This window comes from Pezoporus wallicus, unplaced genomic scaffold (genome assembly GCF_028554395.1).
Source record: "Pezoporus wallicus isolate ANWC-B61680 ecotype Strahan unplaced genomic scaffold, APGP_CSIRO_Pwel_v1 contig_6597, whole genome shotgun sequence".
NCBI classification, from domain to species: domain Eukaryota; kingdom Metazoa; phylum Chordata; class Aves; order Psittaciformes; family Psittacidae; genus Pezoporus; species Pezoporus wallicus.
The window spans coordinates 439,301-456,450 of NW_026635331.1; the positions used below are offsets into that span (position 1 = coordinate 439,301).

The 17,150-nt window shown below is 41.9% G+C and overlaps 1 protein-coding gene across 4 annotated transcripts in view; it reads right to left on the bottom strand.

The window, feature by feature from the left end:
- Positions 1-13,994: 13,994 nt before the first annotated feature.
- The window catches only part of MGAT4D (MGAT4 family member D), a 41,052-nt gene continuing 37,896 nt past the window's right edge, over positions 13,995-17,150 (bottom strand). For 2 of the 4 annotated variants that reach the window (XM_057419075.1, XM_057419059.1), the window contains exons 14-15: positions 15,903-16,015; positions 13,995-14,362 (exon numbers count right to left, since the gene is read on the bottom strand). In XM_057419075.1, coding sequence (XP_057275058.1) covers positions 14,234-14,362; positions 15,903-16,015 — 242 coding nt within the window. In that variant the 3' untranslated portion in view covers positions 13,995-14,233. Of the gene's footprint in view, positions 14,363-14,922; positions 15,356-15,902; positions 16,039-17,150 lie in introns of those variants that run through there. The other 2 variants (XM_057419067.1, XM_057419085.1) reach the window with 2 other exon arrangements.

The following is a 17,150-nucleotide window of genomic DNA, read 5'->3' on the forward strand; positions in this document are numbered from 1 at the left end:
AAATGGGTTCCACCGCTTAATAGCTTGATTGCATCACAGTACACTGTGCAACAGTATCTACTAGAACCTTATACTTCTGTGGGACTCATGTGCCAGGCCATCTGATCCACAGTCCAGTAAACTTGACTGTCCCTTACTTCCACCTGGCTGGAGGTAGGCCCCCCCTGATAGCAATCATAAGATTCTGCACTTACTTCTTGTACAAAGGTATTAGAATTCCTTTTCATAGGAGTCTGAGTAAAATCCATCTCTTCCAAAACATCTGGGAAACTGCACACCAGAGACTGGAGCAGCAACTTTCCTGGGAGGAAATTTTCCTCCATTCACCAGCGTTTTTCTTTGCAATTCACACACCTGTTCCTCCAGAACTGATGTAGTTTTCCATCCCACTTTCTCATGTCTTCTCTATGATCCCACATGTAAAACCATAAGGTGCCTCATAGTGAGCATCTCTTATGTCTTCCCTCTCGAGCAACAGGGCACCTTCTGTTAATAGCCAAGATGCGGGTCTGCACACGTGGGGAGCTGGATATATCATCTCTCAATTGCTGGAACTCCTGGAACAGTTCTTCCACAGCTGAAATGATGGAAGGGGTGAGATTGTCTTCAAACTCCCAGAGCTGACAACTCACTTCATGCACTGTAGGTGCTGCTGCTTCCCTCTGACTCACTGTTGCCAAAATTATACTCTGTAAATTTCTGCTACATTGGTCGTGTACACTCAACTTCATCTGTATCTATGGGTGGCTCTTTAGCATCCAAGTTATGATAAATCTTCTCTAGAATAGCTAATTCCCTCAAGAACTGAAGGCCTCTATTGTGGTCCACTTTCCTGGCTAGTGCATATACATACATACATATATATATACACATACATATGTATGTGTGTATATATATATATACACACATACATATGTGTGTGTGTGTATATATATATATATATAAAAAAACAAACTGTTTTCCTTTAGTGATACCTTTCCTTCACAGCTGACAAGAGCTGTCTCCAGAGGCTGAGGACTCCCTTCTCTTTCACCATCGCTTTGTCAGGTTCTCCTTCCCTTGCAAGCGATCCCAGCTGCTTGGATTCCTGTTCTGCCTCTTCCTCTCTTTCCAGTAATGGTTCCTCTAGTTCAGATAATGGCCCTTCTTCATCTTCCTTCACTGAAGGAGTTGGCTTTTGTTTCCATTTCTTCTTGCATATAGGGGCAAACGATACCAACACAGGTTGGTTCTCTGGTTCAGTTATATCACCCACTGCCGGGGTCTATCTGGTGGTCATGCTTGTTGTTGGGGTTTGAACAGTTGCAGTACTGATCACAGGAATTAAAACAGCTGCAGTGCTTTTCACTGAAGTTTGAATAGCCACCATACTGGCCACTGGGGTTTGAGTGGCTGCAGTGCTTGTTACGGAGATTAAAATAACTGTGGTGTCTGCTGCTGGAGTTTGAGTAGCCGTAGCACTTGTTGTGGAGACTGAAGTGGCTCCAACGCTTTTCAACAGGGTTTGAGTAGTCATAGTGCTTACCACTGGGATTTGTGTAGCCATAGTGCATGTCACAGTGGTTGAAGTAGCCAAAATCCTTGTCACAGGAGTCTCTTTTTCTTCTTTGAACTGCAGTGCTTCTTTTGTGGGTTGAAGTAGCCACATGCAGCTGTTTAACCCTAAGCAAGATCCAAACCATATTTGACAACATACTGATTCCTACCAATACCAATCAGCATCCCAAGAATGATAAGAATTTTCAAAATTCTCAAATGTTGCTGTGAATAGCCTAGTGAGAGATTTGTAGGGGAATTTCTCCTCCACTGGTTGGTTCTCCCAGGAGAAAAAGCAAGAGGTATGATTATTAATAGGCCCTGTTACATGGCTCCCACAGTATAGAGGTGACAGCAATACTTAGAACATATACCAGATCAGTTTCATGACCAGCAACTCTATTGTATCACAAGCCACTACTATAAAGTACAACAAAATCAGAACCTTAGCCCAGGCCCTGAAACACCGAAACAGGGAATGCATACTGCAAGCAAGATATATATATATATACATATATACATAAATACATATATATATATATATATATATATATACACATAACATAACACTGAGACCAAACACAACTCTGAAAGCAAATGAAATCAACACTGTGACCCGCAGGCTATTAAACCAAGACAATGAAAGTTTATAACAAATTTGACACTGGTCAGATCTGTCATTAGCTCAATCCTTCATGCCCCATGTTGGGCATCAAAAAGGACTGTCATGGTTTAGAACCAGCCAGTAACTCAGAACCATGCAGCCGCTCACTCATACTCCCTCTTTCTCTCCCTCCCTGGGCAGGATGTGGAGGAGAATCAAAAGAATGTAAACCCCACAGGTTGAGATAAGAATAGTTTAAAAAATAAAGTAAAATATATTGATAATAGAAAGAATACCAACAATAATAATGATGACCATAGGAAACAATAAGAGAAGAAATGAAAGCTCAGAAAACACAAGTGATGCACAATACAATTGTTCACCACTTGCTCCTCACTGGCAGATAACAAGAGACTGAAAAGTCTTTGATCAGAGTAAGCACTACAGAGCAACAACTGAAAACATTGGTGTGTTACCAGCACTGTTTTCAGACTGAAGCCAAAACGCAGGACTGCACCAGAAACTAAGAAGAAAAAGAACTCTGCCCTTACCAAAACCAGGACACCACTGCACTGGTATTTCTCCTTGGCTTTTACTAATTTCTAGCCACAGTAAGTTTAAAAAGAAAGACAAATACTAGCACAAGAAATTTTCAAACCTTGCATTACTTTTAGCCACTACTAATCATAGTAATATTCTGCTGCTGAGGTGCTTTCTGGGCCTGAGAAAGCAGCCACCCTCTTGGTTATGTCATCGCTCTTTAGCAACTGAAGTGTCTACCACTTCAACCCTAAATATCCCGCAATTCAAGATACCACCTTATACTGGAAGGTGAGAGTCTCTTACTGACTTCATCAGATTTGCTAAGCAATTCAAACATTTTACTTTGCTGTGTGTTTGGCTTGAGTATGGCAAGTCTATGGTTCCTGCTTTTTCTCAGTTTTTCTCACAGAAATCCATCTCAAAAATTACCTGCAATTTTTACTAGGTTTTTTTTGTATTTTACTTTATAGATAAAACCTATGGATACTGTTAATTCATAGATTTCTTTGGCCAATTCAATAACTTAAAATAATCTTGAACTTAAAATAATCTTGTCTTGAAGATGTAATGTCATTCAATTTATCATACATGAACATCCCATCTTAAGGTGTGCTTTTGAGCAACTTTGTTTGAGGGTATCACGCTTTACCACCCCCTTTCTCTTGTTCTTAATCATCATATTAGGTCAAACAGTTGACAAATTTCATATCAATACCTTCTGGGACTCTTTAGCTCTTAGCTAAAGTGGCATATATAAGTCAGGTATCAGACTTGCTTTTTTAACATAAAACTTGCCTACCCCTTAGTTTAGCTAGTTTCTCATGCAGATAGTCTCTTCTTTTCTCCTAAAGCAAATGAAGAGATACATCTTTTTTTTGTCAATACTTTAGAGGTGTATTGTGTGTAAGATTCAAAACGCCTTTTACAGTAATTCTGCTGTAATTAACCCTATTCACTTGTTCCATACATAGACTAGCAAGAAACCAGACTAATACCATTCCATACAGTTCCCCTTCCTAAACTCCTGATGCTTTCAGTTCATTCATAACCAAGTCTTATCACTACTCCCCAATCCTAGCCTAGGACATTCCGAATTTCACTCAGTCTTCAATTATATCCCTTTCTTTTGCTTCAAGAAGAGATGGCACACTTTTAACATAATCCTAGAAACAGTGACATACATTATCAAGAACAAGTACAGTTATCACTCACTTGCCAGGCAAAGATAGTTTTAAACAAGACCATTACATCTTTTACTTTTGTGAACTCTGCCAGCGCTACAGTCTTCAAATGTAAAATGAATCTTTCAATTAAGCCAAAGAGTTTCTGGTCTCAAAACACAATGTCACACTTCACACTTATTTGTCTCTATAACCTACTGAACTTTCCTAATTAACACATGAAGGCCTATAAAAAAAAACTTTTTTTTTTTTCTCAAGGTGATCATAAAAACAAGCCAAAAGGATCCCCAGTGTTAAAAGTTCCTCAGCAAAACAAATCAAGTTATCTGAGTCTATGGCCCTCACACAAACACAAAACATGTTTACCAGCAGTCTGGGCCTCAGCACCAAAGGCCCATGTCTTCTAAAACATGTTTCAGGGACCTGCAGCAAAGAGGCAATTGCAAAACCACCTGGTTACTAGTTTCAATTGGGAATGCAATATAGCTATAGAACGACCCGTAAGAGAACTGTCTAGCTATTCTTCAGTGTGAAAAGTTGTAATCACATGAGTCACAGAAATCTATCCAATAATAATTACACCTCTAAAATGGAATTCCCTGTCATTCCTTTTGGGATGGGCAACATATATTCAGCTTCCTCTACACATACAGACAATCCTATCAATATATATGATTTTAGGCCTGCAATTTTAAACTTAATCTTTGCATAGCTTGGTCACTTTTTACCGTGAGAGCATGGGTAGCTACAGCACATCTACACTGAGCCAGCAGTACTGCTGTAAAGCAGACTCTTGGGACAGCCACACTGCTGCAACATCACATAATATTGCAACTAAAGTAAGGAGCCACTGTGTTTTGTGGCTCCTTAGTATTCAGGAAGGACAAGAGGCATAAACTGAAAGAATATTCTCACTGGATATTAGAACTTCCCCCCCCCAAGTGAAGGCAGGCAAGCAGTGGTACAGGCACACACAGTCTCAGTTCTTGGGGTTTTCTTAAGACCAACCAGATAAAGCCCTGAACAGCCTGAACTAGCCTCAAGGCTGACCATGCTTTGAACAGCAGGTCAGAGCAGATACCTTCTGGGGTCCAGTTCCACCTGAACAATTTAATTTCTACTGATGGGTGCATAGTGCAAGTATGGCAACCTTCAGACTTCTGCACCATAGTCTTTGCATAGTCTACACATGCCGTGAAATTAACAGCATTGATATTCCATTTCATGCAGAACTAAATAGTGGTCAGGATCTTTTAGAGTATTGCTAACTTTTCCATGTACTTTGAGGAAGGCCATGTCTTCTTCAGGAAACTCTTAAGTTTTGCATTCTCAAGCAGAAAAGTTGTAATAAGACTGCCATTAACAGCCTTTCATCATTCAGAGGTCCAAAACTTCTGCATCCAGCACCAACACATGGGCTTTTCCTAGGGCTCAGTATCAGTTCCATCCAGGGCCGACGGAAAGTATTTCTTTCCCCAACCCATTCTTCCACCCATAGCCATGTGCTGACTTATCCCTCTTGCACACAACTGCACTGACATGAGCTAACCAAGACAATATCCAGGTGAAGCCAGTCCATGAAAGTTAGAATGGAGTTAGAATCACAGAAAGGTCTGGGTTGAAGGGGACCTTAAAGCTCATCTGGGTCCAAACCCCCCTGCCATGGGCAGGGACACCCTCCACCAGAGTAGGTTGCTCCAAGACCATCCAACCTGGCCTCGAACACTGCCATGGTTCTTAAATCTTTATTATTCCTTTGTCTTGCATGAGAATTTAACTTTGCCAAAGCATTAATAACATTACACTGAAATGAACACAATTATCAAGCCGCAGCGCTCAACTCGCATGAGTGCCTCGTCAAGCTATTTCGTTACTACAGTTAGCTTGAGCAAAGCCTCCAGGAAGATGTTATTTTTCAATTAATCAAACCAACCAACCACCCCCCTTGAGTCAAGTGGCCACTCGGCGTCCAGGCAGCACGCAAGACGAGCCCCATTCCCACGTTTTACACAGAGGCGACTTGCTGGAAGCCCAGGAAAGGAGGTCACAGGCTGCAGGCAGGGGCCGCGCTCCCCTTACGAAGCGGTTCTCCTTATGTGCGGGGCCCGGCCCCGAACCCCTGCTCCAGGCCCCCCACCGGGCGGGAATCCGCCACAGCTCAGGCTGGCGCTCCAGTCCTCGCGCCGCGGGCAGCCTAACGGCCAGCAACGGCCGGCGCGCCAGGAACGCCTCCTGCCCCCCCTCCTTGCCACACACAGCGCCCCGGCAGAGACCGCCCTCGCACCTGCCGGGCGGCGGAGGGAGGGAGGGAGGCAGGCAGGACAGGACAGGACAGGACAGGACAGGACAGGACAGGACAGGACAGGACAGGACAGGACAAGACACCCCTCCCCTGCCCTGCCCACAGCGACGGCGGATTACCAGCAATAAACCACGCTCCACGCCCCGCCAGCCGAGCGCTACCGCTTTTCCCAAGGCATCACCGGCCGCGCATGCGCGCCAGCGCTCCCTAAGCTCCCGGAGATGCGGGCTCCCGACAGCAGGTGCTGCCGCTCGCTCAGCCCCGCCCAAACCAATCAGAGGGCGGCAGGCGCGGAGTCCCCCAATCTGCGCGCGAACCGCGACCGCGGGGCGGGCGTGGGCGGGGACGGCGGGCCAATCGAGGAGGGACCTCCCCGCTGCGTGCGCCAATCCGGGCTCCGCCCGCGGCTGCCAGCCTCACCGCACGTGGTGCCAGAGCCAATCGCGCGGCAGCGTCTTCGCAGGCTGCATCTGGGCCTCGCAGGGGCGACGCCGTTAGGCGCAGGGGCACGGCGCAGGGGCACGGCCCAGGGTCTCGGCGTTGTTCCCGAGGCCAAGGCCCTGCATCCCCTCGACGACGAGTTACTAGGAGAGACTGCAGATACAGGTACATTGAGTTTGATATAGGTACATTGAGTGCATCTGTGCGTGCTCCACCCTGCAGTTGTTCAGATAGACACTGCCGTCGTGGCTGGACTTTGTCCTGATGCAGAGGGTTGACCAATGTACAGGGGGGTTGTACAAGGGAGTTAGAGGAATTTGCTTGCTTAAACAAAAGTATTGTCTGTTGTAAATGCCTGCTAAGCAGAACAAAGACACCATTTGTCAAACTCCACGACTGTCAACCATCAGGGAGCTCCAGACGTTCCTGGGAATGACTGGATGATGCAGACTTTGGATGCATGATTATGGTGTTCTGGTAAGACCCCTATATGAACTGTTAAAAGAAACCCCTCTCTCTTTGGAATGGACTGATTCAGCAGAGGAGGGCCTTAGAAATTTAAAAGCAGAGCTAATGAGAGCTGCAGCTCTGACTTCTGGATGCGACTAAATCCTTTTGGCTATATTCCTATGAAGAACAGGGAATAGCTTTGGTGGTCCTTACTCAGAAACTAGGACCCTGTAAGAGAACAGTGGTGTATTTTTCAAAACAGCTGAATGAAGCAAGCAAAGGATGGCCCGGATGCCTAAGAGCTGTGGCAGCAGTTGTGATGAATGTTGAAGAGGCCCGCATATTTACCTTGGGACAAAAATTACTGTACTAGTGTCCTGTGTTGTATCAGCATTCCTGGAACAGAAAGAAGCCCACTAGTTATCTCCTTAATGTTTTTTTTTCAATCCAGCAACTATCAGACCAGATTTGAAAGACTGATTCTAAATATGCATTTGGTGTGGTCCATGCACATGGTGCCATCTGGAAAGAACGAGGACCTTTGAACACACAGGAGAAACAGAATAAACATGCTACAACTACTGAAAGCTGTTCAGCTACCTGAGGAAGTAGCTATTATGTATTGTCAAGGATATCAACAAGGTGAAATTTGGCTGATTTTAACAATCTAAACTCATTCCCTTAATCCCTGACAGCAAACTAACAATTGAGAAATCTAAACCTAGAAAATCAAAGGAGGATAGAAAATTTATGGAAGATCTCAGAGGAGAGGAGGAAAACAAAGAAGATTGGGTTCAGATACCTGATGGGCGAATTATAATCACCTATAACCAACTCTGGATGCTAGTTCAGGAGGAACATAATAAAACTCATTGAGGTAGCAAGTCTTTGTATAAATACTTAGATGAACAAATTGAAGGAAGGAATCTTTATATCATAGTTCAATTAGACAAATAAATTTTTACCAATATTTGGTGTTAACGAATACTTTTTTAGGGTGGCCAGAAGCATTCCCTTGTAGGTTTTGGAGTACCAGAGGCACTTTCTTCCGACCAAGGCTCGCCCTTTAGTGCAAAATAGTTACAAGGGCAACTACTAAACCTTGGTCGAAAGAAGAGGATATCCTATGTAAAAATTTTACATGGAAGACTATATCAGTCCCAGTTTAAAGGAGAAAGTCTTCTGGAAGTGGGAGAAGGTTATCTCCTAAAATTCCTGGTCAATCTGGGAAAACAATTAGAATAAATAAGAGAATACTGAGGACAAGAGTGAGAGGCATGGATTACCCGACTCACCCTTTTAGATCCAGAGACTGGGTTTATGTTAAGAATTTTTCAGGAGATCCTCTACAGGAGAAGTGGAGCGGACTGTATCAGACAATATTGACCACCTTTACAGCAGTGAAGATGAAGGAACAACCTGCTTGCAAGAATAAAGAAAGCACCAGAACCAGAGAAGACATGGCGGATTGAGCCTTCAGGACCCTCGCATATGAAATTATATCAGTCATAATTTGGATTTATGTGATAACTGACATACCAGCTTGGGACTAATACTTATACCTGAAATTAATGCAGAATGTTACTAAAGCTGTTAATTGTAGTGACTGTTGGGTGTGTGCACAGTTGCCTGAATCAGGAGAAGATCAGGGCCTTCCTGAAACAGATAAGAAATGAAATTTAAATATGTACTACACCAGGAACCAGAATAGGAGACTATGTTTATTTAAATACCACAGGTGTAAGTCACTATTCAAATTGTATAGATGGTATCGTGGTTCAGTGATAGCTTGATTCCTGAAGGGAAAGGATGGTATTGGTCAAGCGAGGGTTTAACCCTATTGCTGAACAGAATACTGCATTTTGTGAGATGTTTTGTGAGGCAATCATAAATATCTCAGCAACCATAGAGGAAATATGGAAAAAGTTAACTTCATGGTTACCTGATCTCTCCTGGTTAAGGCAACTGGTTGCAGGAATATTACTATTAATTGTTTTAATATTGATTACTTGTGGTATAACAAAATTTTCTTCCTGGAATTGTAAATGATCTATGATAAACGATGAAAATTGAAAAAGAAATGAAATTTAAATATCAAACAAGAAACTATTTCAAAAAGACTCTGGCTGAAAATATGTTGCAAAAGAATTTGCAGAAAAAGAGGGTATAGACATTTGTTAATACTAACAGACACCTTTTCAGGTTGACCAGAAGCCTTTCCAACTAGAAGCGCACAAGCCGGGGAGGTAACAAAGATTGTTATAGGATGGTCATGGGGATTTCAAAAGTATGTGCTGCATAAACTTATCTGACCATTCTGAATCAATTCATGCTAAGCTGCGAAAATTGCAGGAAAATATGCAAGAGTTTAGAATTGTTGGAGGTGGATTGGATGAATGGTTAAATAACCTAGGAGTTACTGGATGGTTAAGGGACATACTGAAACAAGGCCTTTTAATCTTGGCTATAGGACTACTCATTTTAATGACTATACCTTGTATAATACAGTGTATATCAAAAAAACTTCATAAATCGATAGAAGGAACATGGATAGCTCTGTCATGAATAATATAGTAAAAGAATTTACTAACTTTATAGAAAAGGGGGGATTGATGCAGAGGGTTGACCAGTGTACAGGGGGGTTGTACAAGGGAGTCAGAGGAATTTGCTTGCTTAAACAAAAGTATTGTCTGTTGTAAATGCCTGCTAAGCAGAACAAAGACACCTGGTCCTATTGATAAGGAAAAGCAGACACTTGGTTCTATTGATAAGCAGCTATTGATAAGGAAAAGCAGACACCTGAATCTACTGAAGCAGATGGTTTATGGCTAGGATACCGACCAAACCCTAAGGCCATACGTGAAGACTAAAAGGTGAAAAGTGCAAGAAGAGGAAGACTCATTTACTTCATCTTGAAGACCCCTACCCACAGGAGGAAGAGTCATTTACTTCATCTTGAAGACCCCTACCCATGACCAGAGGGGGCACTGCACAGGTGCAGAGGACCTTCTGGCTCATTATAATACGAAGCGGGGATAGGACATGAATATGTATAGGCGTGTTGTGCAACCTTATGAATACATATAACTTTAGAGAATAAATGTAGAGGGAAACAACACTGAGGCACGCATGACTTTGAGGAATTATCCCCGTGCGTCTCAGCGCTGAATAAAAAGCATACCTACTTTACAACTTTAACGAGTTGTGGAGTCAATCCATGCATCAGCCCTGGGCCCATAACTGCAGTGCATGAAGGTGTGGGCAGGTTCACTGCAGAACATTATTAAATGGAAAAGCCTCAGCAGCAACTTGCTTGCAGAGTGGAATGGAAGCTATACATCATCCGTAACATTTCCTTGCCAAATGGAGGGTGTTAGGAAGAAGCCCACATAATTCTCTTGTTTGTGGTGGTGGTTGTTGCCATTAACATCCAAAAAAGTATGTAAGAAATTCCACTCTTGCTGTTGGGGCAAGTCCAGAGGAGGCCACAGAGATGATCAGAGGGCTGGAGCACCTCTGCTGTGGAGACAGGCTGAGAGAGCTGGGCTTGTTCAGCCTGGAGAAGAGAAGGTTCCAGGGAGACCTTAGAGCAGCTTCCAGTGCCTAAAGGGGCCAGGAAGAAATCTGGAGAGGGGTCTGTAAGGACAATGACAAGGGGGAATGGCTTGAAACTGACAGAGGAGAGATTTAGATTAGATACAAGGAAGAAGTTCTTCCCTATGAGGGTGGTGAGGCGCTGGCACAGGTTGCCCAGAGAAGCTGTGGCTGCCCCACCCCTGGCAGTGTTTAAGGCCAGGTTGGATGGGGCTTGGAGCAACCTGGTCTAGTGGAAGGTGTCCCTGCTCATGCATGGCAGGGGGCTGGAACTGGATGAGCTTTAAGGTCCCTTCCAACCCAAACCATTCTGTGATTCTATGAAAATCCTCACTGAACAGCTGGGAAGAAAGCCTGAAAACCCCATCCAGTGGATGCACACTGCTCCTGGGACAGCTCCTGGTTCCCAGCTACTGCTGTTTAGGCCGCTTGTAAGGCTCCCAGCCTGTCCCGGTTTGGCACCCTTCATTCATTACCTATGCTCAGTGTCCGCCACGCACCTGCCTTCGAGCCCTCTAAGACCCGCTACAATTCACATTTCCTGGTCACCTGAAAAATTTTTAATATAAACCCAATCTCCTGATTTAAAAGGATGGATAGGGTAATCCAAACCTCTTGCCCTGGTTCCCAGTACTCTTTTATTTATCTCTTCCATTTGTTTTCCTAAGTTTATCAAAAACTGTCAGAGATAGCCTGCTCCTACTTCCTGAATATCTTCCCCTTTAAACTGGGATTGATATGGTCTCCCATATAGAATCTCAGATGAGCTAATTCCTTCCTTTGACCAAGGCTTTGTTCTCGTTCTTAGTAAGGCCAGTGGTAACGCCTGATACCAGTACAAATTTGTCTCTTGAAAGATTTTACTGATTTGTTTGATTAGATGATTCATTTTTTCTATCTGTTCAGGTCTATAAGGAACATGTAATTGCCAATCAGTTTCCAATTTCCTGCTGATTTCTTGCACTGAAATGTGAGCCTTGGTCAGAAGAGATAGCCACTGGTACTCCAAAACGAGGGTCTTTCTTATAAAACATAGCAATTGTATATTCCACGAAAACTTGAACACGACCCTAATGAAAAAATACATACAGAACTGCATCTCTTGGTGCAGCTACACGCCCTGCGCTCAACACAAACACACACACACGGGATCCCACAAACACACTCCACACAGCTACAATGCTTGAAACACAAACAAAATCCAATTAGACAACTATTAATGACACAATCACAACATACAGTACAGCATTTAAAAATCATATCGTCAAAACCAAAATCATTACCGTGATAATGCGCAAAACTAGGTCAAATACCAGTAAGTCACAGAGTTCCAAATCTATACCAGTCAGGCACTAGCAGCCACGTAAATGCCTTCCTATGAGAACTCTTGTCTCGCTTTACAGAAAGCTCCAAAGAAAGGTTAACCCATCAAAATCCAAACGAGAGCTCTCAGTCTCGCCAATAAAAATCCGGCGCAGGACACCTCCTGCGACTTACAGAACAACTTACTTACAGAATAACCAAAACAAAATAATACTTACAAAAGAACACCTTCTTAGAGATGGTCCTTGTCTGCTCCCACAGTGATCTGAATGTGTCGAGAGGTCCCTCTGGGAAAAATTCCCGAGGGCCCTAGGGAGCTCCGTCCTCAGCAGGTCCTGCAGCTGAGCAGAGCTCAGAGCTCAGTCTCATCGGGGTCGCCAAATTGATTTGTAGAACTTGCTAAGAACTCGCCAACAAAGTTTAAGTTGACAAGCAGGTATTCTTTATTGCAGCACTGGGAGACACATTAGGAGGAGTTATCCCCTGTGTCCCCCAGCGCTGCAATAAAGATTACCTGCTTGTCAACTTAAATTTTGTTGGCAAGTTCTTAGCGAGTTCTATGAATCACCTCATTACAGTGACACTTTCCTGTGACAGGTGAGTACAAGGCAGCCTGAATTCAGACACTGCTCCCTGCTTGTGACTTGGTTGCAGTAAAAGCAATGGGAAAAGAAGATTTTAAGTTATTACTAGATAACACACTTAATTAGTAAAATGTTCTACATGAAATGCTGCTTCTACTTTGGTTCCTACTTCTTCTGCTGGCAGGTGAAACAGGCCTTATAAGAGGGCAATTCAGATTATAAAGTTACAGAGTCTACAAGAACTTGCCATTCTGAAGCACCTGACAAGATCCTGAAGATGAAGATAATCCCCATGACATGATGTGATTTCAGTGAAAGAACTAAAAGCTACGATATGCTAAGAACTGAACTGAGGCATCAGGAGAAGACCCACACTTTAGTCATATTCACAACTATACAAGTTTCTAAGGCTCTGCAGGCAAATACTTGTGTTCTGTAGGTTATCTCTTGCTTTGCCATTTTGGGTAGAGGGCCCTGTTCAGTTTGTTCTCTCCAAAGATGCTAAAGCACTTCAGGTTCAGAGAAAGAATTACTTGAGAGAACTCAATTTTAACTTCCTTTAATGTAATACAAATAGTGTTTTATTTTCTAGTACAAATTTTTATGACTAAATATCTCAGGCTCCTGTATGCACAGAGAGCAAGATGATCTGAGGTGGCTCTGCCCTTCTTGTGCCACATAGTTCGGTGCAGAGGCTCTTTATTTCCCTTGTTTCCCTAGCTGCAGTTTTAGCTGCTGCTTTTTAATGATCCACTGGTCTCAGTTTCAGTCAACCCTTCTTTTTAATGTAAGTGCTGATGGATAAAGGTATCCCTCTGTGTATTGCTAAGCACTCTGAATTACTGCATTAATTCTTAACCTGCATATCGTGGTTTAAGCCCAGTCAGCCATGCAACTCACTTGCTCCCCCCGCCTTCCTCTCCCGACTCCTGGAGGTATGGGGAGGAGAATCGAAAGTATGTAACTCCCATGGGTTGAGATAAGAACAGCCCAGTAACTAAGGTATAACACAAACCACTGCTGCTACCACCAATAATAATAATGATAAGGGACATAACAAGGGAAGAGTATGCAACTGCTCACCACCCACTGACCGATACCCAGCCCGGCCCAAGCAGTGATTGAGCCCTTCCACGTAACTGCCCCCAGTTTATATACTGGACATGACGTGCTGTGGTATGGAATACCTCTTTGGCTAGTTTGGGTCAGGTGTCCTGTCTCTGCTTCCTCCTGGCTTCCCCTCCTCCCTGGCAGAGCATGAGACTCAGAAAGTCCTTGGTCAGACAACATTACTAAGCAACAACTAAAAACATCGGTGTTATCAGCGCTGTTCCCAGGCTGAAAGTCAAAACCACAGCACTGCACCAGCTACTAAGAAGGAGAAAAATGACTGCTACTGCTGAACCCAGGACACTGCATTAAACTCTTAACCTAGTAAGGGCTGTGGTATTTGCTCCAAGACATACACGCACACTTATGTACATATATATATCTCCACAATCACGTATATATAGCACCACAGTATATAAACAATACTGTAAATTATCAAAATATTAGAGGAGGTCTTTAAAAAACACCCTTCTGAACTGTTTTAATGTAATAAAATTAATTTAATCATATTCTAAATAAAAATACTCTTGCATTAAGAATACAATTCTTCATTAATTTAATGTATTTAATACAAATCCACACACAAAAATGCACGGTGCAGTTTGTTTCTCACACTGCTGTCAGGATGCAATGCATGAGCAGGAGAATGAGGGCGCAGCTGTGCTTCACATGCCAAGTAAGTGATGCAGGAGTTCTGCACAGGTAGATGTCCGAGGTGAATTATCATTTCCCAAAACCATTTCAAATGACAGAACTGTGGCTTAACGTTTATTTTCAAATCTATACTGAGTTTAGCTTTCTGACCAGGATTTAAGTATCAGTATATACTAATTATCAAATTGCAGCGTCAAAAATTTTACTTAAATAGATTTTCTTTCTGTGAAAAATACAGTTACACATAATATCTTTATTTTTTCCTGTAGTTAACTCAATGCACAATTCACTGACAAGTTTTACAATCCTCCAAAAAATGCCCATTTAAATTTCAAGTTATTTAAATGGTATATTGTAGGCACTTTCCATTAAAAAAAAGCAATTAAATATAACTTAGGCTACATTAAGGCTGAAACACACTTCTTCTATTAAGGCTGAGATCCATTTTCATATTGTTAAGTTGTTCCTATCTCTGTGGACTGCTCAAAATGCTTGCAATAAATATCGACAACTTTTCCTTCAGTTTTTTTTTCCTATCTCTGTGAACTGCTCTAAATGCTTGCAATAAATATCGACAACTTTCCCTTCAGTTTTATTTCCCCCCCCCAAATTGACCAGTTTTTAGGGGTGTTGAAAACTGTGTCCTTAATATTTTTCAAAAATGTCCATATTTTTAGTTCCAGTGAAACTTACCATACTTATATGCTTTAGTCCCTGAGACAGCTTGTATTGCCTTATTATTTGTGTATAATAATCTACACTGAATGTTGCCAAGTTGAGATTTTTATCTATGACACCTTACTCAAGAACATTTTATAGAAATTACTAAAGTAAACAGGTTCTTCATAGCTTCCAGTATTCCTTATATAAAGATTCAATAGTTAACTCTTTCCTAATACACAGTATTAAGAATTAAATGGGTTTGTATTTGCTTTTTTACCCAGCCAATTTTTTGTTGCTGTTTTCAAGCAATCTGTAACAAGCAACAAAACAAATATTCTTCTTTTCAGTTTTCAGATGTCTTGATGAATACCTGGAAAAAAACAAAATGTCTTATTTTCTAAAGCCTGCAGAAGCATTGCCTATGATAGTAGCTTTTCCTTCCTTCCAAATATGGCTTTAAGGCTGTAGTAATTTCTTCAGTGACTTCTGACAAGTATTTTCTACTTAGGGTTCACACAAATTCAGACACTTGGGAGAATACTTGAAGAATCAAAAAAACACATTAATCTGAAAATGTTTGCATATTATAATTAGCATCCAAAATAGTGACTGAAAAAATCTAGACAAGCCTCCCTGTCTCCTTTGGTTGGTTTGTTTATCATGACCCAGATTCTAGTGGCTGTATTTACAGCACTTCAAAACTAGAGAATCGTCCCAGTTGAGCATTTCCATCACTTTCTATGAAGTAAATTTAACCTCTCCCCTGAATAACAAATATAATTCTCTACTTGTGTTTTTCCATATAAAATCCCATTTGAAATTAAATACAAATTAATGATTATCAGTACTGTACGGTAGGAAGAACTGACACTTACCTAATAAAGCTTTAATTAAAATGCTTTTGTTAACATGCTTACCTCACTAAGTATTGCCCACACAGGAGAATCAGAATTGACTGACAGACGAATAGCCTGTATTTTTCCCATCGACTGATTGATACTGCCTTCTGCAATTCCATTTTCAAAAGCCCCTAAATAAAAAATAAACCAAGACCTATACAAACATCTATTAGCATGAAATATACTTACGCAAAAGTTCTACATTACAAATCAAAAAATTAACTCCAGGGATACAACATTAGGGAAAAGAAGTATTTTGGAAAAGATGAAACAGTAACAAGTGAATGCTAAAGCTATATACAAGAAGAAGGATTCATTCCTTCAGTTACAGCAACTAGGAGCTAGAAAAAAATGCAAGAAAATAAACAACCTACAGCTAGAAATTTTAAAAAATACATTTAAATAAATTAGTGCTGACCGTATACATATGGCACACGTGGTCATGTTAAATAACCTAAAAGAACTTTTCTGAGAAATCTAACTGGTTTTAAAAAGATGTATTAGGAATCATGGACCAATTCTGATACATTTTTTCACTAGCTTTTTAACTAAGCTTGTTGCTGCAGGCAAATGAAAAACATGCATCCCATGTACAATATTAATTTCCTATCCGCTTGCATATGCAACTGTGAGTTGACAGCATTTTGGTTTGGCTCTCTTAATTAGAGCAAAACGCCAAAGGGAGATGGGAGAGAGGTGCAAATCAAAGCAAAGCAGAAGTGCTGCTGAGGTGAAAGTGGTTCACTGAGACAAAAGAGTAATTATGCGGTAGACAGGCAAAAGAAAGTGGCAAGCAAAGCAGATCTCCCAATAGTCCATTTTTGTTCACATAGTGGCATTTTAGTTTAGGTAAAATAGAAACCAGGCCTTGGCAGGCACGTGGAGTCTGCAGTTCATTTAGGAGAAGTCACACACCACTCTGAGGAGGAAGGTGCACTGTATCATACTTCATTTCAGTTTGGAGCATGGGTTAATGCCCTCATAATCATAAGAAATCCTTGTCTTCGGCTAATGCAGCAAAATCCAAACCAGAGTCAGTTATCCCGTGCGGTGGGTTGACCCTGGCTGGACACCAGGTGCCCACCGAAGTTGCTCTATCACTTCCCTCCCTCAGCAGGACAGGGGAGGGAGAGTATCACAAAAGGCTCATGAGTTAAGGACAGGGAGAGATCACTCACTAAGTACCATCACGGGCAAAACAGACTTGACTTGGGGAAAAAAACATTAATTTAAATTATTACCAATCAAATTGGGGTAGGGTAATGA